The 25,272-nt window shown below is 38.8% G+C and overlaps 2 protein-coding genes across 8 annotated transcripts; one reads left to right on the top strand and one right to left on the bottom strand.

The window, feature by feature from the left end:
• Positions 1–1,409: 1,409 nt before the first annotated feature.
• Positions 1,410–25,272, top strand: LOC311271846 (uncharacterized protein). Of its 7 annotated transcripts, none has more exons than XM_084377742.1 (4): positions 1,410–1,671; positions 3,208–3,498; positions 3,766–3,859; positions 24,377–25,272. In XM_084377742.1, the coding sequence occupies exons 2-4, from the start codon at positions 3,280–3,282 to the stop codon at positions 24,481–24,483; spliced, it is 420 nt and encodes a 139-aa protein (XP_084233868.1). In that variant the 5' UTR covers positions 1,410–1,671; positions 3,208–3,279; the 3' UTR covers positions 24,484–25,272. The 7 variants fall into 7 exon arrangements, with proteins under 7 accessions (XP_084233868.1, XP_084233872.1, XP_084233867.1 ...); XM_084377746.1 differs by having other exon boundaries at positions 3,196–3,498; positions 24,409–25,272; XM_084377741.1 differs by having other exon boundaries at positions 3,196–3,498.
• On the bottom strand, positions 6,250–11,199 carry LOC311271842 (12-(S)-hydroxy-5,8,10,14-eicosatetraenoic acid receptor-like). Its single transcript, XM_084377737.1, has 3 exons — positions 10,746–11,199; positions 9,252–9,636; positions 6,250–8,376 (listed from the first exon to the last, which is right to left on the bottom strand). Exons 1-3 carry the CDS (start codon positions 10,898–10,900, stop codon positions 7,885–7,887), a joined length of 1,032 nt encoding a protein of 343 aa, XP_084233863.1. The 5' UTR covers positions 10,901–11,199; the 3' UTR covers positions 6,250–7,884.

Genomic DNA, 25,272 nt, shown 5'->3' with positions numbered 1-25,272 from the left:
AAAGTGATTAATCACTGTACTGCTGAGGTATTTGTGCCAACACTCAGGTATTGAGTGTAGACATTTCTGTAATATTTTCAGTCCTTGTCAACACATAACCTGTGGCCAATAGTGACTCTGAAGGTGATCATCAATCCAATGAGACAAACATATTATTAGAATCTGTGACTGGTGAACAGATTTGAACAGGAAACAGAAAAAGGCTTTAACTATGAATTTACTGATCTCATATAGAACACTGCTCCTATTTAACTGTTATCTCTAGACCTCCTCTTAGATCTGTCCCTTGTCAAAACACATGATTGTGCTGCCATCATGTGGTTTGTCCAAGGTATGAGCACATGGCTCCAGCCAACTGAGGTAACAGACACACACACATGATTTTAGGCTTTTCCTTTGAAACAAAGGAGGAAGAATTTACACACAAAGAAGAAACAGTTCAGATGTCATGAGAATGATGTTCTGCTAATGCATCAATGTTGACTGTACTGCAAATAATAGTCTGTACTTATCTTTAATGGTGGGTCACAGTCCAAAAGCAAACACCTATTGTATTGTGTATTCCTACATATATAACCTCCAGTGCCCAATGTTACCCAATTTACAAAGAAAACTAAATAAGCAAAACAAAAGGATAATATTTACCTTAAGTTATTAATAATAGAAAATAGTGTCACGAATTGAATCAAAATCAAACTATACTAATCAAACATTATCAATAACAAATAAACAATTAAATAGCTCCAACATATTGTATTGTATTGTTAAGATGCAAAATGGTACCAGGATCCAGAGTTCTCTTTATTGATTGACCTTATGCACCAAGTGTCACTCTGCCTGCCGTGCTCAGTTTGTGAAAAATGATTAATAATAAAGGATTATACATATTTAAAGTGCATTTTACCTCACAAAAAACAGCTTAAAAAGCTATTTATGTTGTTGATTTAAAATTATTTAAAAATAAATTCTCTAGAATTTTCTCTCTGGCCCACAGCCTTCATCGTAATTAAATTTTTTGACTTAATCCATCCTACTTTTCCTCCTGGCTGAGTGAATCATCAATAAGAAGAAGAAAAGAAAAGGCTATTTCTCATATATTTATATTTTATGATATTTTTTTAATTTTTAACATTAAAACACAAACAGATGACCCAAAAAATTATTAAACCTCAGAAATGCCAATGATATGCACAACACTGAGGTGAAATAGGCCACTGTACAATATCTACAGGTCTTTTTTTTTCTTCTTTTTTTACCTGTGAGAAAATAAAATAAAAACCTGAAACTAATTTTTCCTAATTAAAGCACAATATAAATGCTTTATTTTGAAGAGTATTACCGGACGTGTTTGTCGTATCGCTTTCCTAATTAAAGCGTAATACTAATGCTTTATTTTGATGGGTCTTACCGGAAGGGTTTGTCGTATCGCTACCTTTACACCTGCTGCAGGTCCAAATAACCGTATGTGCTGTAACGTTTCAGTGCCTACAGCTACATCACTGTGACACAAGTTAAATCTCTGCCTCCAGGCAGCTTCTCCGTCCGCATTTAGCGTGAAGTTGTTTAGTTGTGACGATAAACACGTGTTGTGTCGGAGATGATGCTCAGTAACTGTAGCAACAGTCAACTTCCCTCAACGGTTACTCGCCTCAGCCTGACCGAAGTCCAGAGGTAAATCTAACTACTGTTTAATAAAATATAACTAACGCTAACAGAATATATCATCTGTCGCTGCTTCTTGAGATCCCACCGCTTCTGAAGGGTGATATTACGAGTTTGTCCGTCATTCATTTGAAACTGTCAGTTGAAAGTTAACTAAACTGCCTTAATTTATTCAGTAAGATAAAATGTATAGATTGTAAATGGAGTTTGGCAAGCTGGTTTGTACTGCTGCTGGAGTTATTTAGTTAGCTCATATATGTATATATATTTTTACATTTCAGACTTTTGAATGAATGATTCACAGTAATATATTCAAGTCACGTCAAGTCAAGTTTCTGAAAGATAGTTATCCCAAAATCTTTGAAAACATGGCTAACCTTAGTGAATTATTGACACTTACTGTAACTTTAATGCTCTGAAGACATTTTAAGACTCATGTATTCAGCTAGAACAAATAAATTATGTGGGTTTATCAGTAAATAACTTTTACCACGTTCAGTTGCTACCCACTTAATTCACTTATCCGCACCAAATAAGCTATAGCAAAGTGGCTAACATCAACAGTAATGTTAGCTAAACATGTGTCACACCTTCCCAAGCTAACCTGACTGCACCTCACTTTTTACGAAATTATAACTTTAATATTAAATTTTCCATAGCCTGTTTATAAGTTAAAAAAAGTGCTTGTATATATTTAATCACGTTTAGTATATTATAAAAGCAGAAGCAGCGGTTAATCTTCAACAAGAGCAGGAAGGAGAATTTTCTGGCAGCCATCTTAGTTCATTGAAATATATTGCAACTCCAAAAGTAGCTAATTTAAAATCTTTGCTGTACACCTGATATTTCTATTCTTGTCTGACAGTAGTATATGAGAAATTACAAATGTCTGTTAAACTGAGGCGAGTGTGGTTGAACCAGTAGTTTTAAAATTACATTATTTTTTATATAACTTTTCTATGCTATGTTAGCTGTTAGCTTTTTAAAGTCAAATGCCATCATTAGGGAATCAAAGAGCTAATGTTAAGTATAGCACAGGCAAGAGCTATTTAGCTTAATTATTTCCTTGTTAGTTAATCTTACAGATATTTAGAAATGCCTTTTAAACTGCGGTGAGTGTTGTTGAACAAACCGGAGGTTTACAATTATTTTTATCTTCACAAAACACGTGTATGCAAGGTTAGAGTTAGCTAAGAAAGGCATGACTCATATAGCTAACTAGCTATTTTCACTAATGCTAATGCTACTAGCAAAAATGTTCTCATGTTAATGAGGAATAGGGAATTCATGAGACACAAAATGCTTGAACTTCAGAAAAGTGTCAGAGTTCGTTTGTTCTTTTTGCAGTTTTCCAAAAAGACCAAATTGACTTTCAGCTTCTATATTCTTTGTTCCAGTTGCTGTGTCCCACTTATGAGAGGCTCTAATACAAACAAATATCATGATATGTCATTCTCCTCAATAATGTTAAAGCCTTTTAGTTCATTTTCATTTCACTGTGGCGTGTTTATGTTATTAATAATCCACCTGTAGTACATTTTGCAGCTGGCTACATTCAGATGAATACAAGCTTGGTATTGGGGAGCTGCATACAAGCTGAGTGAGTACCGTCCAGCGATGTCTGCTGAACCAACCGTGGAGAAAGCATACCAGAGGACATGCATGGACTCAGATCAGTCAGTTCAGTCTCCTGCACCACTAACAGCCACTTCTGGAGTCAGTGGGGTGGAGCACCAAGGGGAAAGATTGGACCCGCTCCCTGTTGGACAATACCAGCCAGCTGCTGCCAACCTGGGTGCTGAAGCTGTAAAGACTGTCCGTCAGACTGTGCAACAAGTAGGTATTAATTTTCTGCATTACACAAAATCTCAATGATTAAAGGAAAAGTCCATCAATATAAAGGTTGGATTTTTCGTATGGTAAGGAATTGTTTTTATTCAGTACTGTTTCATGCATGTCTGCCTTTAGTTTAGTTCCTCTTCTTGCCACCAGACAGCAGTAGAATAACAGATTATCTTTTCTCCTGTAAAGCATCTGAAACTAGTCATTACAACATGTCTTGTTCTTTTATTGGTCAAGTTCTTAAAGTTTGTCTTTTGGCAGGCTCCAGCTGACCCATATGAAGTGGTTCAGCAGCACATTGAGCTGATCCACAAGGTTCTGCAGGAGCAGAGTAAACTGATGACTCTAGGAAGAGGTCAGTGTCGAACTGCACACACAACTGCTGAGGGCTGTATAAGAAACAAACATTTCCTCATTAACTGCACCGTCATGTGTGGACAGTGGCTGCCTGTGGTTCGGTTAGGGCTGCATGATATGTGAAATGTCTACTTTATGAAACTTTAGTTATCACATCATGCACAAAAAGGTTATATTAAGTCAAAGTAAAGTAGAGAATCACTTTCCATATTAATACTAATAAACTTTATATGTATAGCACTTCTCATACAAGAAGTGCTTCTTGAAGTGCTTCATATGAAAAAGACATTGAATGAACAGGGATATTAGTCGGCTTGAGTCACGATAGTCCCGTACTGTGATGTGGATAGAGTCCCGGTTTACTGGACGGTCTTGACTCAGGAACACTCTGATTATCTTGTAACCACTAGCCAATTGTCTGTAGATATCAGGCTGATGTCAACACAAACGGTGCAGATGAATTAGTAAGCAGACCTTCAGTTTTAGAATTCAAGTTTCTCCATTTGCAATGGTATGTTCATGTAGAACATGTTAGTCAATGAGGTTTGGAGACACAAGTGCACATAAAATACACCAATCTCTGTGATTCAACTGAAAAGTAGATTGTCGATGCCTTGAACATCGGTCACGATCAAAAATCATCAGATTACCAATCTCTAGTTTACAATTTAGCCTATAATATGGACTTTATATAACAGGACACAACAGTGTAGCTCACTCGTTAAATTGAAGAAATGTCTGATCTCACAATAAATCCAGAGAAATACTTCAGGCAACATTGGTATCTGATGTAAATTAATCATCAATCATAATCTGAATAAATCAAAACAAGTCTGGACTTTTCTTCTGAAATCATTTCGTGCCATTATCCAGGCCTACTGCTTTTACTACCCTCACTGTTTTTCAGCTTGCAATAAAGCATTTCTCAACAAACTTGAACCTAAGCAACACAGAGCACAGTTTACTGATACCGATCATCAAGATTGTGTCTCTTTGTCTCCTTGCCCTGAATTTGTTTTCCAACTCAACACAAATCACTCATCTTGAGCTGAATTCCTTAAGACTGCTTTCAGTCTGTGGGTGAGACATTAAGCCATTACAGGCTTTAAAAATGCGGACAGGGCATCGAGACAATCTGCAAAGAAGGCGGTAACAAAAACACCGATGTACAGTGTATTTTTATGTTTATGTTTATGTTTGACTTTGTTGTTGCTGGGATATTCCTGTTAGCCTGGACTTGACTGCCACCACCAGCTCACCTGTTGCAACACCAGTGCAGCCCGGCCAGATTAAAGGCTACACACCTCAAAATGATCCTAACATTAGAAAGAAAAATTAACAAAATGAGAGGCTTATGTGTCTATACACAGCGTCTCGGAAAGACACAGTATAACAACATGTGAGAATATGCCGTTACAGTTTGCTGTATTTGACCGACCACAGCTGACAGCACATACACAACCTGAACAAACTGTAGCACCTTCCTGCAAAGGGGTGGAAAATGGAGCCTGAAGAGGCTGATTTGCAAACTCAACAGTGTAGGACGGTACAGCAGGGATGTGGTGTTTGTTTGGGATAACATTACACCTTATGAAAAACAGGAATATGGTTTCAAAAAGCTTTGCATGTTGGTGCATTGCTCAGCGTGTCTGTATCAGTGATAATGTTTAGCTGTTTAGCTTGCAGACTCTAAGCTGTATCATCTGCATTCTTTGTATTTATAGACGCAGTATACAGAGATCCTCAGTCAGTATCTTCATTTATACAAATGATTAAATTTTATTAAGCAACATCACAAAATTGTTTACAGTATGAATGAGGAAAGTTCAAAACATCCTTCCAAGTTGCTGTAGTCCACTTGGGTTTGACATTTAGGTAGTGGTTGTTGAACATCATCTTTTACCTCTTTAAAAAAACAGTTCACGCTGATTATAAATGAGGATGGGAAGTGTAAATGCAACCACAGAAAAAAATGAATTTCTTTACCTTCTAGGAGCAATAAGATAGTGAAATGTAAATGTACAGATCAGCTCTCAATATGTTCCACCAAGCTAAACCACAATAAGAACAGGTACAACTGGTCTGAGGTACTGACGATGAACACAGGTATTTAGAGTTTCCTGAGTGATGAATGACAGCTATGCAAACATTGTAAGGATAACCGTACTGTACATCAGCTTCTAACAAGCTTCTATAAAGTATGTTGGGTTTCCTATACTATACTGCTGAGTACCTTTTAGATATTGCAGGACTAATAATATTCTGTATAATGCAATCTCTCATCTCTTAAACACCTGGTTTGAAATAATTCCAATAAACAAAAAAGCCTTCAAGTAAATAGTAATATAAAAATATATATATATAAAATATACTATTCGAGCATGCATCTGAAACATAAATTTACATTTTACACTTTGTCTTATAGCCGTCTAAATGATTTTGCAATGTGAATTTTACATTAGATCAGGCAGCAGCTACATAATATAAAGCCTAATGAGTGGAGCAGTCTGAAAGTTTTATACACAACTCTGTTAATCCACTTAAATGCCCTGGCCTTTACTCCCACACTGGTGTTTGCAGTTATTTTTGGCTGAACAACCCTCTTCGCAGGTCTGTATGTGCGTGTACAGACTGACACCTCCCTGACTTCTTCTTTTTCTTCTCTGACTAATTTCTTTGCGTGGGCCAGTGAGTATCATTAAAAGCGGTGATCTTCAACATAGAGGTTTTGTATGACACATTATTGAGTATGGATTTCACATGGATTATAATGAGAAACATTTCAGCTGGGCCTTTGCTGGCATGTTTTGTGAGAAATAAAAAAAAAATGCATTTAAATCATAATTGAACATTCTCAGTACTATTACTTTACAACCCCGATTCCAAAAAAGTTGGGATGCTGTGTAAAACGTCAATAAAAACAAACAAAACAACAACAATTACACAACAATTAAAACAAACCAACAACTGTAAAATTAAAGTGCCATGAGCCCATGTCGTAATATCCTTTATACAAACATGTGTGTCACAAAGTGGTGAACATTGCCAAATCCACATCAATGCTGAGCCTTTCGAGGCTGCCCTATAATTAAGCGGAATGTATCTTTACTTGTACAGTGATAGGCAATAATCATGTAAGAAAACGATTGTTTTTGAGCAAAAATGATAACATAATACATGAAGTCAACCTAAAATGATCTCAAGCAGGTTGAAATAAATATTTTGTAGTAGTTCCTCTGCAGTACATATTATTTTTGACATACTGGCACCCTGTACCACAAACTTTAATCATATCGCTAACTGTGACAAATGACTCTCCCACACATGCACAAAGGGGTGGAGATGTGTTAATGTTCTGAGTTTTACAAGCAGCAACTCTACTTGTCGCAGATCCCATGTAGCCCTCCAATCATGACACTGTCACCAATGACTCTGTTTACCTGTGGAAGGTGTTTTTGGATCATTCCACAAGTTTGTGTCTTTTGTTGCCCCTGTCCCAACATGTTTGAAACATGGTGCTGCCATCAAATTAAGAATAAACATTTATTTACAAAAATTGAATGCAGTTGATAAGGTAGAACTAAATTGTCGTTGTACTGTTTAAAATTGAGTATATAACATTCTGTTTTATCTATGTTTTACACAGAGTCCTTACTTTTTTGAATCGAGGCTGTGTTCAAAAATATAACAACTTTGTGCACATCTGGACCCAAACAGGGTTAACGTGCTGTGTTGACATCGATGATGGTTTAACCAGAATTGATGGGGATGTCCACAGATGATAAACTGTAAGGTGGAGATGTGATATCAGGTGCCTTCGCTGTATCTGATGTGGTGAACCTTTGAGTAAATGTCATTTCTCAGCACTGCTCGACCCAACATTTCCAGGGAATCAGTCTAATCTGCCAGAGAAACTGAAAACTGAGTGGGTGGACCAGTGGTTATACTTTACTACGTGTCTGTGTGGCATTATGCTAAATAGATAGCCTCTGCTTCTTCGGAGATAGTTACTATGATCACAATTTAAGAATTTAATTTCTCTATTAGCGGCAAAGTAATGGTTCTAGTTCCAGATGTTGTTGTGTTTGTGTTTGTGTTTGTTGTTGTTGTTGTTGTTCCAAGTCCAAAGTCAGACTTTAGCAGTTTCTCTTGAAGAACTGCAGGACAGAAGCTGGTTATGTAAGCGTCTTTAAACCCTGAGTTACAGAAGCAGTACACCAGCGGGTCCAGTAGGCAGTCCATGTAAGACAAAACCATGAGGCTGTCGTAGATCTGAACCACAATGTCCTCTGCCTTCTGCAATTTTTGCAGCCTGACGCTCAGCAGCACCGCTCGGGCTATAGCACAAGGCAGGAAGCAGATGGAGAAGACGACGACAACAGACATGACCACGAACACCGCCCTCCTCAGTTTGGTCTTTTCCCCCACAGTTTTCTTCCTCAGTCGGTTCACGATGTGCACAGTGCAGTAGACAAGGATGATGAAGGGGATGACGATCTGCGAGAAGAAGATGACCTAAAAAAAAAAAAAAAAAGGAAAATAAAAGTGACTTTGAGGATGATGGCCAGTACATCAAAATGAACTTTCATGTACATACAAACAGTTGAAAGAGTCACTTGTCTTTACCCCTTCACTTTGCTGAGTTTCTGACTCATTTCCAAACTTAAAAAAATAAATTAAACTCATCAGCAGTCCCATACATCTAAAGTCAAATAATAGTATGACATAAACTGTGCACTTTTACATATGTAAATTTGTTACAAGAACTTTTAACAGATCACTGCATTACTGGGATTAAAATTACTAATTTAAATGCGAAGACAGTGTAATCTTAAAATGGCCAGATTTTTGGTGCAGATACCGATACTAGGAAGTGAAAAAGTCCAATATTGATACCGATGTCTTTAAAATGTGATATGATATTTAAAAGTTAAATAATAAACTTCATTGCCTAAAATGACATCAGTGCAGGGAATTAGATGATTATAAATTACCCCAGGTAACAGATTAGCTGATACCGATATATTTTAGATAGGCCAATATCTGCTGAAGATATCAGCCAACTGATATATCAGTCGTTCTCTAATCATAATTTAAGAAAGTAACATAAAACATATCTCACTAAACAACATGTAGGCAGTTTAAGATTATTATTACTATCGATTCACCTGCTTCTTATTTTGTGTGTATGTGTTTTTGTAGGAATGAGGTTGTGTAAATTATTGTGTTAAACATTAGCCTTGTCGAGAATGGCTCTTTGATGACAATTTATATTGGGCTGTTGTTTGTGCTCTCATTGTAATGAAATCAATTGAAGCCTTTGTGGTTTTCATGTCATAGGTAAATATTTTGAAGCAATGCGAATGCAAGTGAAGGAAAGAAAACAATACCTCTCTGAAGGTGTCTGTTACATCGTGGTAATAAGTCTCAAGTTCGCGGCCATGGCTGTTACAACACTCAAAGGTCTTCACCATAGTGGGGATGGTGAGGGGCAACAAGAGAAGCCAGATGAAGATGGAGATTTTGACAAAGTTCCTCCTTCCATGTTGTACCACGTTGAAGCAGCGATCAATGGACAGGGTGATGAGGAAGGCAATGCTGGCTCCTCGGTTGAGAAACAGCATGAAGAGCATTGTCCGACACACTACATCATTCTGGCTGCGCCTCAGGTTGTGACGGTAGTGGTAGACCTTGGCAGGAAGACAGGCCACCAGCAAGACATCAACAACCACAATATTGAACAGGAAGATGCTTTTGTTCTTCCAGAACTTGAACCTATAGAGGAAGTCATTGACAAAACAGTTGTTTGATACTGTTTGCTCAGCATCAAGAATAAGCAGAAGTGCAGACAGTAACTAACCCTATGTTTCTGATTCATTTGGTCCATTTATCATGAACAACTACTGAATCTCTCCACACCTCTGGTGTGACAAGTCACTCATTCAACACTCCGCTTAATGTTTAAAATAGGATTACTTAAGTCGGATCTGCTGGGCAAAGGTTGGGAGTTCTCTGTGGACAAACTGATCCTCATTTAACATGTTTCTGATTATCAGTTTATCTCAAGATAGCACACATACGGTAGCTCTTGTTGTTTTTTCACTCAGTGAAAAGAGTCAGTGAGAGTACATATGAAGAAGTACGATGGCTATACATGTCTCCCATTTTAGAGTAGCTTCCTAAATTTGCAATGAACTTTGAATTACCTTGTCTGAATGTTATACTTAAATGACCCACTTTAGGAATGTTTACAAGTTTTTAAAGCTAATTTCAGCCTTGTTTTTTTAAGGTATTAGTGTAGAAATTTCCTTTACAAAAACGCAAACTTATTACAGTTTTTGTGAAGAGTCCAAAATGGATGTTAATACTGTCCTTTTCTTCTTCTGCTCACTGGAATAAGCTTGAATTTATTTTTATTTCCTCCTTCAATCAGTCATGAAACTTCAGTAATGTATCTAACAGACTGAGTATTATTAGTTGAATCAAGACAAAACTTGGATTGGTCACCACCACTATGTGACCATTTTAACATTAGCATAATTTCACTTTTTGTCTAAGAACATACTTTATCCAGTAGTAGTAGTAGTAGTAGTAGTAGTAGTAGGTCAAAGATATCGCTATGTAACCACATCACCTTTCTGGTATTATCTAATTAATCAATCAGTGAGGCTAAATGCCAGGAAATACCAATCAGCTGTAATGAGTCTGTTCAAGTATTCAGATCAGAATTACTTGATACTTTGGATATTGAAAGTTTTCCCCTCTCTGAAATCTTTCCCTGACTTCTACCTTACTCTAATGCACTGTAATTCATTGTACAGTTGAGTAGTTTTATTAAAAAAAAGGAGAATAAGGCAGTGACAGAGATTGATGTTTTGTCATACCTGAAAATGAAGATGAAGAGGACAGACAGGTTGAGAGGCAGACCCAGCATGAACTGAACAACCATCACCCAGGAGAGGATTTCATATGTCACAGGACTGGGTGTTTTGCAGTGGTCAATAGTTGAATTCGTAGACATGTTTTGTTGACTGTTCATAATGGTTTTGGAAGGAGTGCAGGAGAAGTTGCAGTCAAAGTTGTAGAAGTCCTATTACATGGAATATCAGTGGGAAAGGAAGGATGTGGGTTTAAGGTGTTTCCAGACAGGCATCACACAGTTGAATCCTTCGTTTTGGAAGCGGTTGTGGCTGCCTCTGACCCAGAATCTTCTCTCCTCATGCGGCAATTCCCCTTCTCACTGTGATCCGTCAAATTCAACAGTTCCCTTCTGAGAGCCTTACAGTGATTCTGGAGCTCTGTCAAAACCCTGCTGGCTGTGCCAAAACATGCTGAGAAAACATGTGCTGGAAACACTGCATACGCTGAAAAGAAGTGCTGAAAATAGAGAAGAGAAAACACCCTCTGTCAATGAGGCTGCGAGTCCTTGTTGTACAGGGCTGAGATGGCTCCTTCAGGGAGGGAGAATTTAGCTGGAGGTGTGGTTTAAACACAGGGGCTTTCCTGACTGACGAGCAAAGCAAAAAAGATGCTGGTTTAATTTTTCAAACTTAAAACGCCATAATTCAACGAAAGGGCACTATGATTAAGCAGATAATAGTAGTGTAACGAAGACCTCATGGATGTTAAGTTTCTGTATTGCACAGAATGTGGTAACTTGAAACTGGCAGTTAAAGGTGATCCCCAATATAAATGCTTGTGAAATTCCTCAGGTGGTTGTCCACTCGAAACCATCATGCCTGCACATGTCTAGCTTTATGTGTAGATAAGATGATGAATTGTGTGGGAAAATATTGTCCCTCTAAGAAAATGACATATGAAGTCTCATCTACGGTGGCCCTGAAGTGCAAATCACAACGGCAAATCAGAAAACACAACAGCAAAACAGAAAGCACAACAGCAAAACAGAAAACACAACGGCAAATCAGAAAACACAACAGCAAATCAGAAAACACAACAGCAAAACAGAAAACACAACAACAAATCAGAAAACACAACAGCAAAACAGAAAACACAACAGCAAATCAGAAAACACAACAGCAAAACAGAAAACACAACAACAAATCAGAAAACACAACAACAAAACAGAAAACACAACGGCAAATCAGAAAACACAACAACAAAACAGAAAACACAACGGCAAATCAGAAAACACAACAACAAAACAGAAAACACAACAACAAAACAGAAAACACAACAGCAAAACAGAAAGCACAACAGCAAAACAGAAAACACAACGGCAAATCAGAAAACACAACAACAAATCAGAAAACACAACGGCAAATCAGAAAACACAACAACAAATCAGAAAACACAACAGCAAATCAGAAAACACAACAGCAAAACAGAAAACACAACAACAAATCAGAAAACACAACAACAAAACAGAAAACACAACGGCAAATCAGAAAACACAACAACAAAACAGAAAACACAACAACAAATCAGAAAACACAACGGCAAATCAGAAAGCACAACAGCAAAACAGAAAACACAACGGCAAATCAGAAAACACAACAACAAATCAGAAAACAACGGCAAATCAGAAAACACAACAACAAATCAGAAAACACAACAGCAAATCAGAAAACACAACAGCAAAACAGAAAACACAACAGCAAATCAGAAAACACAACAGCAAAACAGAAAACACAACAACAAATCAGAAAACACAACAACAAAACAGAAAACACAACGGCAAATCAGAAAACACAACAACAAATCAGAAAACACAACGGCAAATCAGAAAACACAACAACAAAACAGAAAACACAACGGCAAATCAGAAAACACAACAACAAAACAGAAAACACAACGGCAAATCAGAAAACACAACAACAAAACAGAAAACACAACAACAAATCAGAAAACACAACAGCATTAACCAAACCGGAAAAGGTAGGTACCCTCGGGCGACATGAATCGTCGCTGATTGGTCCGTCCTTTGAACCTGAAGGACAGGGTTTACATGTTTTCAAAACAAGAGCGCTGCCAGTGACGACATACACGCTGCTATTAAAGAATATTTTGATGCAGGACATGTATATGGGTCCGTGTATCATCTGATCATGCAATTATATTTAATGTGGCAAACGAAAAACGAAAATACGAGTCAATATTCCGTTTTTCTGTGTTTCTGTATGCACCAAACATTGAAAACTGGTGTTTGTTTTCCTATTTTCAGCCCAAAATGGAAAATATAATCAACAAGGAAACCGAAACGAAATAATAAATCTAATTTACATTTTCCGTTATTGTTATACCATTTCCCACGGTACATTTCTGCTGTGTGGCCACGCTTTGCACATGCGCAATGTGTAGGGACTCGCTCGGTATCCATGGTGAGGAACAACACACCGGTCTGAGCGTCCCACGGTCCAGTCCATTGACTGTGTACAGTCTATGGTCCAGTCCCAGTAGACCACTGGAGTCCCACGTTCTAATGGCCTCACTCGAGCCAACCATGTCTCTAATTAATGACATGTTTATGAATGGAGTGATGTATCATGAGATCTTAGAAAAGCTGCGAGAAATGGGTGTCCTGCTGGGAAGCTCTGAAATCACACAGAGACGCCGCATTATCGCTGCAGCGGTTCGCCAATTCTCCGCCGTTGGTTGCTCACACAGAACCAAGCAGCTCCGGCGTAGAAGACGAACCAGAGTATAGACTAATTCACACAGAAAGCCGGCGCTGCGGCTCCAAAGGAGGCGTGACATACACGTCATGATGATGACGTATGTGTTTTTTTCAAGGTGTTTCCCGGTGTCCTCCTGTTAATCTGAACATGTACCCGCTGACTGTTTATAATCATATGGATGCCGTTATAATGTGTTGTGATTGAGATCCCGACCCACCAAACATCCTGGAAAGTGACAAAGTTACGTTTTTCAGTCTAAATTACATATTACATAATCAGCATCAGTCAACAGGACGCTGTCTGACTATTTCACTAGCGGGGAGAGAGGCTGTTTTCTGGGGGGAAAGTTCACTGAGTCTCGGCCAGGAGGGCTGACCGTTGCGGTGATTTGGTCTCGTCATCAAAGCCACACTAAATAGAATTGCATGATCAGATGATACACGGACCCATATACATGTCCTGCATCAAAGTATTCATTAATAGCAGCGTGTATGTCGTCACTGGCAGCGCTCTTGTTTTGAAAACATGTAAACCCTGTCCTTCCGGTTCAAAGGACGGACCAATCAGCGACGATTCATGTCGCCCGAGGGTACCTACCTTTTCCGGTTTGGTTAATGTCGTTGTGTTTTCTGTTTTGTTGTTGTGTTTTCTGATTTGCTGTTGTGCTTTCTGTTTTGTTGTTGTGTTTTCTGTTTTGTTGTTGTGTTTTTTGATTTGTTGTTGTGTTTTCTGATTTGTTGTTGTGCTTTCTGTTTTGTTGTTGTGTTTTCTGATTTGTTGTTGTGCTTTCTGTTTTGTTGTTGTGTTTTCTGTTTTGTTGTTGTGTTTTTTGATTTGTTGTTGTGTTTTCTGATTTGTTGTTGTTTTCTGTTTTGTTGTTGTGTTTTCTGTTTTGTTGTTGTGTTTTTTGATTTGCCGTTGTGTTTTCTGTTTTGTTGTTGTGTTTTCTGATTTGCCGTTGTGTTTTCTGATTTGCCGTTGTGCTTTCTGTTTTGCTGTTGTGTTTTCTGTTTTGTTGTTGTGTTTTTTGATTTGTTGTTGTGTTTTCTGATTTGTTGTTGTGCTTTCTGTTTTGTTGTTGTGTTTTCTGATTTGTTGTTGTGTTTTTTGATTTGTTGTTGTGTTTTCTGTTTTGTTGTTGTGTTTTTTGATTTGTTGTTGTGTTTTCTGATTTGTTGTTGTGTTTTCTGTTTTGTTGTTGTGTTTTCTGTTTTGTTGTTGTGTTTTTTGATTTGCCATTGTGTTTTCTGTTTTGTTGTTGTGTTTTCTGATTTGCCGTTGTGTTTTCTGATTTGTTGTTGTGTTTTCTGTTTTGTTGTTGTGTTTTCTGTTTTGCCGTTGTGTTTTCTGTTTTGTTGTTGTGTTTTCTGATTTGCCGTTGTGTTTTCTGTTTTGCTGTTGTGTTTTCTGATTTGCTGTTGTGTTTTTTGATTTGTTGTTGTGTTTTCTGATTTGCCGTTGTGTTTTCTGTTTTGTTGTTGTGTTTTCTGATTTGCCGTTGTGTTTTCTGTTTTGTTGTTGTGTTTTCTGATTTGTTGTTGTGTTTTCTGTTCTGCTGTTGTGTTTTCTGATTTGCTGTTGTGTTTTCTGATTTGCTGTTGTGCTTTCTGATTTGCCGTTGTGTTTTGCACTTCAGGGCCACCGTACTCATCTCATCTCATGTCATCTCATTATCTTTTGCCGCTTAATCTGTGCGGGTTGCGGAGAGATGTTGCCGCTATATCCCCCTGTTCAGGGGGGTTGCGGGTTGCTGGAGCCAATCCCAGTTTTCTAATGGGCGGAGGCTAGGGTATATCCCTGGATGGTCGCCAGCTCATCGCAGGGCCCATCTGATGGCAGAGGCTGCCCCACAGGGTGCCAACTGCACCCCAGGAGCAATGTCGGGGTTCAGTATCTTGCTCAAGGATACTTCGGCCTGTAGCTCAGTTCCGCCCAGAGAAGCCGGGGTTTCGAACCAGCGACCTTCTGGTCGCCAGCCTGCTGCTCTGACATATGAAGTTTCTCTTTCAACCTGTCTTTACAGGTATACATGATTGCTCAATACTCAGAGAAAAAAAACATATAAAGTTTCTCTGAGTATTGAGCAATCATGTATACCTGTAAAGACAGGTTGAAAACAGATACGAACAAAAAAAACAAAAAACAAGATTTTAATGGAATATACTGTTTTGTATTAAACTTGGACGTAGTCTCAACAAGGTCAGCAGTAGGCGTCTGAGGAAATATCGTGGCGCTCGGTGTCGTGACTAAGACCTGCAGTGCCTGACTCCGTCTAACTCCTGGCAAATCCAATAATGAGCAAAGAGCTCCACCTCTTTGCTCATTATTTGATTATTTATTTGATTGAATACCATTATTTGGTATAAGAGCTAAGGTGCTCTAATGGACCCTGGTTACTGACACCTAGCTACACAACTAGTTGTCGCTGTCTCTCAGAGTGGCCCTGCCCTTAATTCTGCATAACTTTAAGCCTTAATATGTATGTAGGAATTCAGCCCACGTTATAGTTATCATGAGCGAGGACATTAACGATAGAAAACCTCTATTTGTACCATTTCCCTTTCAAGGTGGGAATCTTGCGGCGATATTCTCCCTCGCTGTCTGTGTGAAAGTTACAGAGGTGAAATGAGGGGACAGTTTTGTTCCGTCTCTGATCCGCCACCGTAGGCAGAAACAGACGACATGGTGTCTTTTTGAATGGAAATGGTGGCAGCGCAGGAAAGGAGTGTGTCAGTCTGATGGTGTTCACAGTCTGACAGCTTAACAGATCCTTCACTCATCAAAAAAAAAGAGAAATGTCCCACACTTCAACCCACAAAGCAAAGTTACAAGACCAAACAACAGTAATGTGGAAGCAGGTAGTTTCTTCGGTATCTTGTACATGTATGAGTAGAAAAAAATACTGCAATTATTTGTGGAAAAGTAGCTGTCATCCTGTCTGTCCTACCGACTCTTTGTCACATTTCTGCCCAAAAACAGCGTCTGTCCCTGGTAGTGAGAGCCAGGCGGCTTCTGCAGTTGAATGCCGATGATTACAGTATGTGATGCGATTCAGAGCGAAAAACTTTAACTCACCATGTCTTTGTCGCCTTCGACTATTGTGTTGTCGTTACTGTGTCTGACAACTTATATAGAAAAAAATCCCTGCGACAGTCAGCCCACCCACCGGAGACTTCAGTGAACTTCCCCTAGGAAAAAACAGCATCCGTTCTTGCGAGTAAAAGCCAGACAGGGTCTGCAATTTACTTATGGTGATGTAATTTAGAGCAAAAAACTTAACTTTGTCACTTTCCACGATGCATGGTGGATGTCAATCACAGCACAGTTTAACAGCATTCATACAATTATAAACAGTCGGTGGATACATGTTTAAATTAACAGGTGGAAACTGGGGGAAATATGTAAAAAAATAACACAAACACAGATCTCAGTGTTATGATGTACACCATCACTCTTTTGGTTCTGCAATGTCGGCATGTTATATGAAATGAAACACTGGAGCGTCTTTAAGCCAGCACTGCTTGGTTCAGTGTGAACAACAAAAGGCAGCGTAAAGGCGAGCTTACGTTGCGGTGATAATGCAGAATCTCTGTTTAAAAAGGGCTTGACGGTCCTTGGGGATTGACTCGCTAATGGAGCCAGCCTCAAGTGGCCATTTGAGGAACTGCATAGGATTACAATCACTGCATTACATGCATTAGAATCTAAATTCTGATTATAGTCAGCTGCAAATATGGTTTGACCCCAAAAAAATTCTAACAAAAGGTTTCTCAGTGGTTTACAGTAGTATCAGATGTACTTAAAATCATACTAAAAGTTTACCAAAGTTTGACTCCAAGAAAGGCCCCATTTTCAAAATTGCGGCCATCATGTCCTTAAAATGACCATTGCTCCTTTGTATTCCTCCTACACCAGGAACACTGGTGCCTGATGCATGTTTTGGCCATGTAATATTCTAATTAGCATATTTGCATGATAGATAAGTGATTACAAGTTCAATTATATATTAAAGCAATTGGTAACAAGCATATTTATGCGGAAAAAAAGTACAATTTCCCTTAAGTAATTGCATATTTCTCCTTTCTCATATCGTTTTGCCTGGTGTTGGTGGTTTCTGTGGTTCATAACCATTCTTTTGATTCCAATGAAGAATGAATTCATTAGAACTGTGTGGTAATGTAAAATTAGTCAAAACAGGGCTGCCACGTGAAGGCTCAGTAGCGCTAACCCCTTTTATTTTTTTGTGTTTTATTTTTTATATATTTTTTTATATTTTTTATAATGCGTTCTTTTTTTTCTTTTTTTTAAATACTTTTCTTATTTATACACATCTTTTTCTATTTTCTTCAGTTGTTTCCTCTTATTCTGGTTTCATTTTTTTATACCTTTTTGCACTGTGACCTTCACTAGATTTACCATTAGTCGTCACACTCTTCCTCCCATAGAGGTTGATTGTAGTACATTATATATTACAGGAGGCTTTCTGGGGCAGCAGTCGTCGTAACTGGCAGGAACCCGTTGTCCACCAGTTTCCATCCCCAATCCACTGTGTTCATGTCACCTTCCTTTTCAATCCACACCATGATCTGGAAGTAAACTCTTTGGCAGTGGTATTTGGTTGAGGACTCAGTTGAAGGGAGATGTTCTGGGGTAACAAATGGTTTGGCGGTAACGATTTTCTTGCTAAAAAGGTTGTAGCGCAAAGAGGCAAGTGAATCGATACTCTTTCCACTAAACAACTGTTGTGCACACATCACACGAGGCACCATAATGTAGTGCTTCATGCAAGAGTTTTGGGTTAAATGTGGCTATCAATAATAATTAATGATTATCAGGGACAATTATTAATTATGATTACTAATAAGATCCAATTTACATTAGATCACCTCGGGGCACCACCCTTGAAGAAGGGAAATATAGCCAATTCACCAAATCAGTCTCAGAAAAGGTACTAAACTGTTTGTAACTCTGATTAATAATTAATTTAATAACTACAACCAATATCACCATAACAGCTAGTAATGGTCGAAGGATTTTGGAGCTCTTGACAGAGTAGAGGTTGGCAACATTCACTCTTGTACAATATTAAATGGACAACATGTGGGTTAAAAAGTCTTTTATTCAACACAAAGATGAAAACACACTAACTAACATGTACTATATACAGGTGTGTGTGTGTGTGTATGTGTATGTGTGTGTGTGAGTGTGTGTCTGGCAGAACAAAGAAACACTGGTGGTCACTGATATCACATGTGGGTGTGATATGCTCCAGGCTCAAGGACTGTATGTGTGTGTGTGTGTGTGTGTGTGTGTGTGTGTGTGTGACGTAATGCCAGGTTATAGAAGATGGTTAATTGCACGCAAAGGCCCTGAGTCTGTGTAGAACATCATTCGGCTAACGTTGAATTAGCCATCTAGAAAAGCCAACTACCAATAACCTGACCTGAGATCCCAATAACACTCAAACAGTGGACACACATAAATTGAACACATATGCATTACATCAACCAGAGTTTTTAAAGTCCTGTGCTTAGCCGTGCTATGCTATGCTATCTAAGCCCAGTTCAACGTTACCAGTCTTTGAAGAAAAGGTGCTGGTGGTTGCAGGAGAATGTTGGGATTCCAATGTTGAATGCTGTTCTTGCTGTGCAAGGACTGATGAGTCGGCAGAGGAGGAAACGGTTCGCTCCTTTCCTTTGCAGGGATAGCAGCTCAGTGCTAACTTGCTTGGTGTTCCTCAGATTGTGAAGTTAGCTGGCAAGCTTTGCGTCGCAGCTGCTGGTGCTAACTGATCAGGAATACTGACATGACCTCGTGCCGCTGCAGTGAGGAGAAGTTCTTTGGGCCTGCTGCAAATTAAGTTTGCAGCTCTCCGCAGCTGTTAGGCCCAGAAGAAGAGATCTTGAGGGCAGGCAGCCCCGTGGGGGGGAGATGGAGAGGAGCCCTTGAGGATAAGAAGTTGGAGGAGAAGAGAGGCTTGAGGAGAAGAGAGAGAACAAAGGAAGGCGCTGGAGTTTTGACTCTCTGATCAGAGGGGGGTCTGTCACCCTGACCAATAGTAGCTCAAAGCTGAATTTTGCACCTAGGTGTGAAGAAAGTGTGAAAATTCTGGGACACTGAGTTCAGTTCAGAGTCCATTTTGAAATCCACAATGAATGACTTCATCTGTGGGTCCCAACACAACACTGCCATTGCCTTGGTCCCATGGTCCTCTATGACCTTCCTTGCTTGATGTGGGAGCAGAAACACATTTGCACAGGACTGGATGGTTGATTCACCATTCACACGTTTCTAGAATGCTGTCTGTTACCCAGGACTTGTTTCATCTCGCTGATGTTGTACACTTTAGTAGCTTTGGACTTGTCTGAACGAAAATAGAGGTATCTCTGCATCACCTGCATCATGCTCAGTTGGCTGGATGGAATCAAGGACAGTTTTGTTTTTGATTTCTTGCTTGAGAACTCAGTGACTGCCTGCGCTAGTTGGGCCTTGTTGGCTTTACGGAAGATTTCCTTGCCTTCAAACAGGGCTGCAGGAAATGAGCAGAGCTCATGGCTCATTACATCTTCCAGTGAAAACTGTCCAGTTTTCGACATGATCAGGCACCATTGGAACAGCAAAGCAGGATCAATGGTTCGGTCTTGGGCAACTTTGATGGTGGAGTCATCTGCAAGGGTTTTTGCCCGGTCTTTCCATTTGAAGGATATTCCAAAAATGGGTTTTCCATTCATCTTTACAATGATCTCATTGCCAACAGTCTCAAACTCATGCATATTCACCGCCTCTTTGGCAACAACACCAGTTACATGTCAAGTCTTTGTTTTAGCCAAAAAAGGGTATGTGTCCAAAAACACGTACTGAGCAGGAGTTACATGACATAGGCTAAATTGTTTACATCTCTGGTTCACCCCAAGCAAAGATAAAACCTTACAGTAATCTCATAAAATCATGTATTCCATAAGTATGTAATCATGTCAGTGCAATTGAGACAAGTCCAATGGATTCATTGACCCAGAAAACATGGGGTTAGACACCAAGATTACTTGGCTAGGTCAAATAATGAAGGAGTTAGGATATTTTAAGGGCTTCCTGCCCATCTTGGACACCATCTTGAAAATTACACTTTCTAGTGGTCAAACTTTAGTAAAGTTTTAGTATGTTATTAAGGACACCTAATACTACAAAAAACAGCTGAGAAACCTTTTGTTAGAATTTTTTCAGGGTTAGGTGTTTTTTCTTTCATATATGCAGCCGCATAGTCAGCTGCAAATATGGTTTGACCCCAAAAAAATTCTAACAAAAGGTTTCTCAGTGGTTTACAGTAGTATCAGATGTACTTAAAAACATACTAAAAGTTCACCAAAGTTTGACTCCAAGAAAGGCCCCATTTTCAAAATGGTGGCCGTCATGTCCTTAAAATGACCATTACTCCTTTGTATTCCTCCTACACCAGGAACACTGGTGCCTGATACGTGTTTTGGCCATGTAATATTCTAATTAGCATATTTGCATGATAGATATGTGATTACAAGTTGAATTATATATTAAAGCAATTGGTTACAAGTAGGGATGCTCCGATCGATCAGCTGCCGATCGTCATCGGCCGATATGGACCTTAAACAGGTTGATCGGTGGGCTCTCCAAGTGCAGATCAGAAAAGCCGATCGCATATAAATACATGGATTAAAGTTTTCCGTCGCTACGATGGATTTCCGTCATTCAAACTTAACGGAGGCAACTTGTGAGATCAATGTAGATCGGAGGAGAACTGTTTGCTGATGTTTATTGACAGATTGTCACACTCTACAGCCAATGGTATCGTTAACAGCGTGTGCGCCTGACCAATGACAGTGTAGTGACCCACACAGGGCGGGATCTCAACATGGAGCGGCGCTTAAGTTTAGCTGCTTAGCTAGCAAGGACTCGTCGCGCTGCTACGTTATCAACTGAGTTTAGTCAGCACGTGAGAACTTGTCTGACACGGAGAGTCTCCTGTTGTGTGCTACATGTGTGAAATAACAACTATAGTCTGGACTTTGTCTGCAGTGTACCTGTGTAAACGGCTTCATTCAGCGTCTCTCCCTCCCCTCTGGCACCGTGAGTTACCATGGTTACAGGAACGCCCTGAAGCTTTATAATGATGATCAATAAGAAGTTTTTGGTTAGTTTGACTGTACAGAATCATGAATGTTGCCTGATTGTAGCTCAATGCTGAAATCTTGTATTATAACATATAGAACAAAGCCTCAGAGCTTCTATGATTATTAACACTGTTAGTGATGACAGAAAGGCGATAACTCGCCATCAGGCTGACAAGGCTGCAAAAGTTGCTGTTTGTATGATGTATTTTTCTGTTAAACAATAAGAGGCTCACTTTAAACAATATTATTATTAATAATAATTAATGATAATGATGAAGAGAAGAAGTAACGTACTGAAAAGTTGTGTAGATGGTTGATTATTTGTTGTGTCTGTTTGCAAGACATGCAATGCAGAAATTCCAAGAGGTGGTAACCAACAACGACAATTTAATACAACTAACCTCATCCGCCATTTGAGAACGCGCCAAACAAAAATCCATTCTGTGATCAGTGATCGGTATCGGCAGATTTATGATTCCTGTGATCGGTGATCGGATCGGCACCCAAAAATGCTGATCGGACCATCCCTAGTTACAAGCATATTTACGCGGGAAAAAAAGTACAATTTCCCTTAAGTAATTGCATATTTCTCCTTTCTCATATCGTTTTGCCTAGTGTTGGTGGTTTCTGTGGTTCATAACCATTCTTTTGATTCCAATGAAGAATAATTCATTAGAACTGTGTGGTAATGTAAAATTAGTCAAAACAGGGCTGCCACGTGAAGGCTCAGTAGCGCTAACCCCTTTTATTTTTATTTATTTATTATTATTATTTTTTAAAAATATTTTTTATAATGCGTTTTGTTTTTTTTGCCTTTTGCTTTTCATATTTTTTAAATACTTTTCTTATTTATACATGTCTTTTTCTATTTTCTTCAGTTGTTTCCTCTTATTCTGGTTTAATTTTTTTATACCTTTTTGCACTGTGACCTTCACTAGATTTACCATTAGTCGTCACACTCTTCCTCCCATAGAGGTTGATCATAGTACAGTACATTATATATTACAGGAGGCTTTCTGGGGCAGCAGTCGTCGTAACTGGCAGGAACTGGTTGTCCACCAGTTTCCATCCCCAATCCACTGTGTTCATGTCACCTTCCTTTTCAATCCACACCATGATCTGGAAGTAAACTCTTTGGCAGTGGTATTTGGTTGAGGACTCAGTTGGAGGCAGATGTTCTGGGGTAACAAATGGTTTGGGGGTAACGATTTTCTTGCTAAAATGGTTGTAGCGCAAAGAGGCAAGAGAATCGATACTCTTTCCACTAAACAACACTGCCATTGCCTTGGTCCCATGGTCCTCTATGACCTTCCTTGCTTGATGTGGGAGCAGAAACACATTTGCACAGGACTGAATGGTTGATTCACCATTCACATGTTTCTAGAATGCTGTCTGTTACCCAGGACTTGTTTCATCTCACTGATGTTGTACACTTTAGTAGCTTTGGACTTGTCTGAACGAAAATAGAGGTATCTCTGCATCACCTGCATCATGCTCAGTTGGCTGGATGGAATCAAGGACAGTTTTGTTTTTGATTTCTTGCTTGAGAACTCAGTGACTGCCTGTGCTAGTTGGGCCTTGTTGGCTTTACGGAAGATTTCCTTGCCTTCAAACAGGGCTGCAGGAAATGAGCAGAGCTCATGGCTCATTACATCTTCCAGTGAAAACTGTCCAGTTTTCGACATGATCAGGCACCATTGGAACAGCAAAGCAGGATCAATGGTTCGGTCTTGGGCAACTTTGATGGTGGAGTCATCTGCAAGGGTTTTTGCCCGGTCTTTCCATTTGAAGGATATTCCAAAAATGGGTTTTCCAATCATCTTTACAATGATCTCATTGCCAACAGTCTCAAACTCATGCATATTCACCTCCTCTTTGGCAACAACACCAGTTACATGTCAAGTCTTTGTTTTAGCCAAAAAAGGGTATGTGTCCAAAAACACGTACTGAGCAGGAGTTACATGACATAGGCTAAATTGTTTACATCTCTGGTTTACCCCAAGCAAAGATAAAACCTTACAGTAATCTCATAAAATCATGTATTCCATAAGTATATAATCATGTCAGTGCAATTTAGACAAGTCCAATGGATTCATTGACCCAGAAAACATGGGGTTAGACACCAAGATTACTTGGCTAGGTCAAATAATGAAGGAGTTAGGATATTTTAAGGGCTTCCTGCACATCTTGGACGCCATCTTGAAAATTACACTTTCTAGTGGTCAAACTTTAGCAAAGTTTTAGTATGTTATTAAGGACACCTAATACTACAAAAAACAGCTGAGAAACCTTTTGTTAGAATTTTTTCAGGGTTGGGTGTTTTTTTTTTTCATATATGCAGCCGCATATTAAATATCCTGATTAGTATATGATTAAAAATTGATGAGGTTAAGCCAGAAAACAAAACAGAAGAAATATGAGTCTATAGTCATGCTTGTGTTGTCATTGCTGGCTTGCTGAATTTAGTTTGAACATGTATGATGTCTACATCCTATTCAGTGGAATTTGAAATCACCTCATGAGCAATAACAGAATGACGCTACGATTGATGTCATCTTCCTCAAAAATCTAAGATCCTCTTTCAGACATGATTGAAAGGCCCAAATGCTCCTTGGCTCCGTGTTATGGATTAAGCTTGTGTTTCCTCCCACACACACTTGCTCTCAGAAAAAAAACCTTTTTATTTCACAATCTAATCTGTTTTTCTCTCCTACTCTCTCCTTATCTCTGTTGAAGGTCTGATGTTCCCTGCCTGTGTGCCCTTGCAGTGGATCGACTTGCCGCCTGTTCTGACTGTCATGAGCTCTGAAAAAGTACTACTGATAAACACTCTTTTAAATTAATAAAAATCTAGGTCACTCAGCTTTCTACATTTTACAGACAATAGGCTGGGAAGAAAGAAAGTTCACACGTTTCCACCAATTTTGGTAGACAAACAGTTTTAAGCCATATGCCAACAAACTTTAAATAAAATTGTTGGAGTGCATGTGATGTGAGCAGTTTTATGTTAATTCATATACATATATACTCAAAATATATGATATAAGAAATGTATTTAAAATGTTTGTTTTTTTTGCATTTCATTGCATGTTTTAATTTAAGTGTATTATAATATTATTACTGCATATTTGCCCTTGGAGGTCAGAAGAATGCTATTCTTAACTCGTCAAACACTGTAGGATGGCAGCTGACTCAAACAATAATCCCGAAGTATCAGTATTTGAGATGGGAATGGTACTCAAAAATAAATAATTTTACAAAGTGGACTTTTAAAGGTTCAGTGTGTAGGATTTAGTGGCATCTAGCAGGGTAGCTGAAGATAGTAAAATACCCCTCATGGTGGCAGGTAAAAAAGTGTGAAAAACATGAAAGTCCCCCATTTCAGAGCCAGTGTTTGGTTTGATGGCTGTGCAACATGGTGGACTAGAGGAGGACTCACTTTCTCTGTAGATATTGAAGTCTCATTCTAAAGAGATGATACACTAATGAAAACATAATTAAGAATATTATATTCAATTTCTGCCAGAGATCCCCCTGAAGGCTATAAACTGGACCTTTAAAGCTCATCATTCAACAGTGAATCAGATGTGTAATACAAAATAAACTGAAAGTCATGTCTTGGTTTTACAGCA

This window comes from Pagrus pagrus (genome assembly GCF_965226575.1).
Source record: "Pagrus pagrus genome assembly, chromosome: 16".
NCBI lineage: Eukaryota > Metazoa > Chordata > Actinopteri > Spariformes > Sparidae > Pagrus > Pagrus pagrus.
Note: the sequence above shows the minus strand (reverse complement) of the source record. Positions and strands in the feature narration are given on the sequence as shown.

What these genes read in the sequence shown, in the direction of transcription:
- LOC311271846 (XM_084377742.1), top strand. Translation starts at nt 3,280, where the DNA reads ATGTCTGCTGAACCAACCGTGGAGAAAGCATACCAGAGGACATGCATG. An exon ending in TCCGTCAGACTGTGCAACAA is followed by an intron (nt 3,499 to 3,765) that starts GTAGGTATTAAT and finishes GTCTTTTGGCAG; the next exon opens with GCTCCAGCTGACCCATATGA. An exon ending in ACTGATGACTCTAGGAAGAG is followed by an intron (nt 3,860 to 24,376) that starts GTCAGTGTCGAA and finishes TCTCTGTTGAAG; the next exon opens with GTCTGATGTTCCCTGCCTGT.
- LOC311271842 (XM_084377737.1), bottom strand. Translation starts at nt 10,900, where the DNA reads ATGAACAGTCAACAAAACATGTCTACGAATTCAACTATTGACCACTGC. An exon ending in CTCTTCATCTTCATTTTCAG is followed by an intron (nt 9,637 to 10,745) that starts GTATGACAAAAC and finishes CTTCCTCTATAG; the next exon opens with GTTCAAGTTCTGGAAGAACA. An exon ending in TAACAGACACCTTCAGAGAG is followed by an intron (nt 8,377 to 9,251) that starts GTATTGTTTTCT and finishes TTTTTTTTTTAG; the next exon opens with GTCATCTTCTTCTCGCAGAT.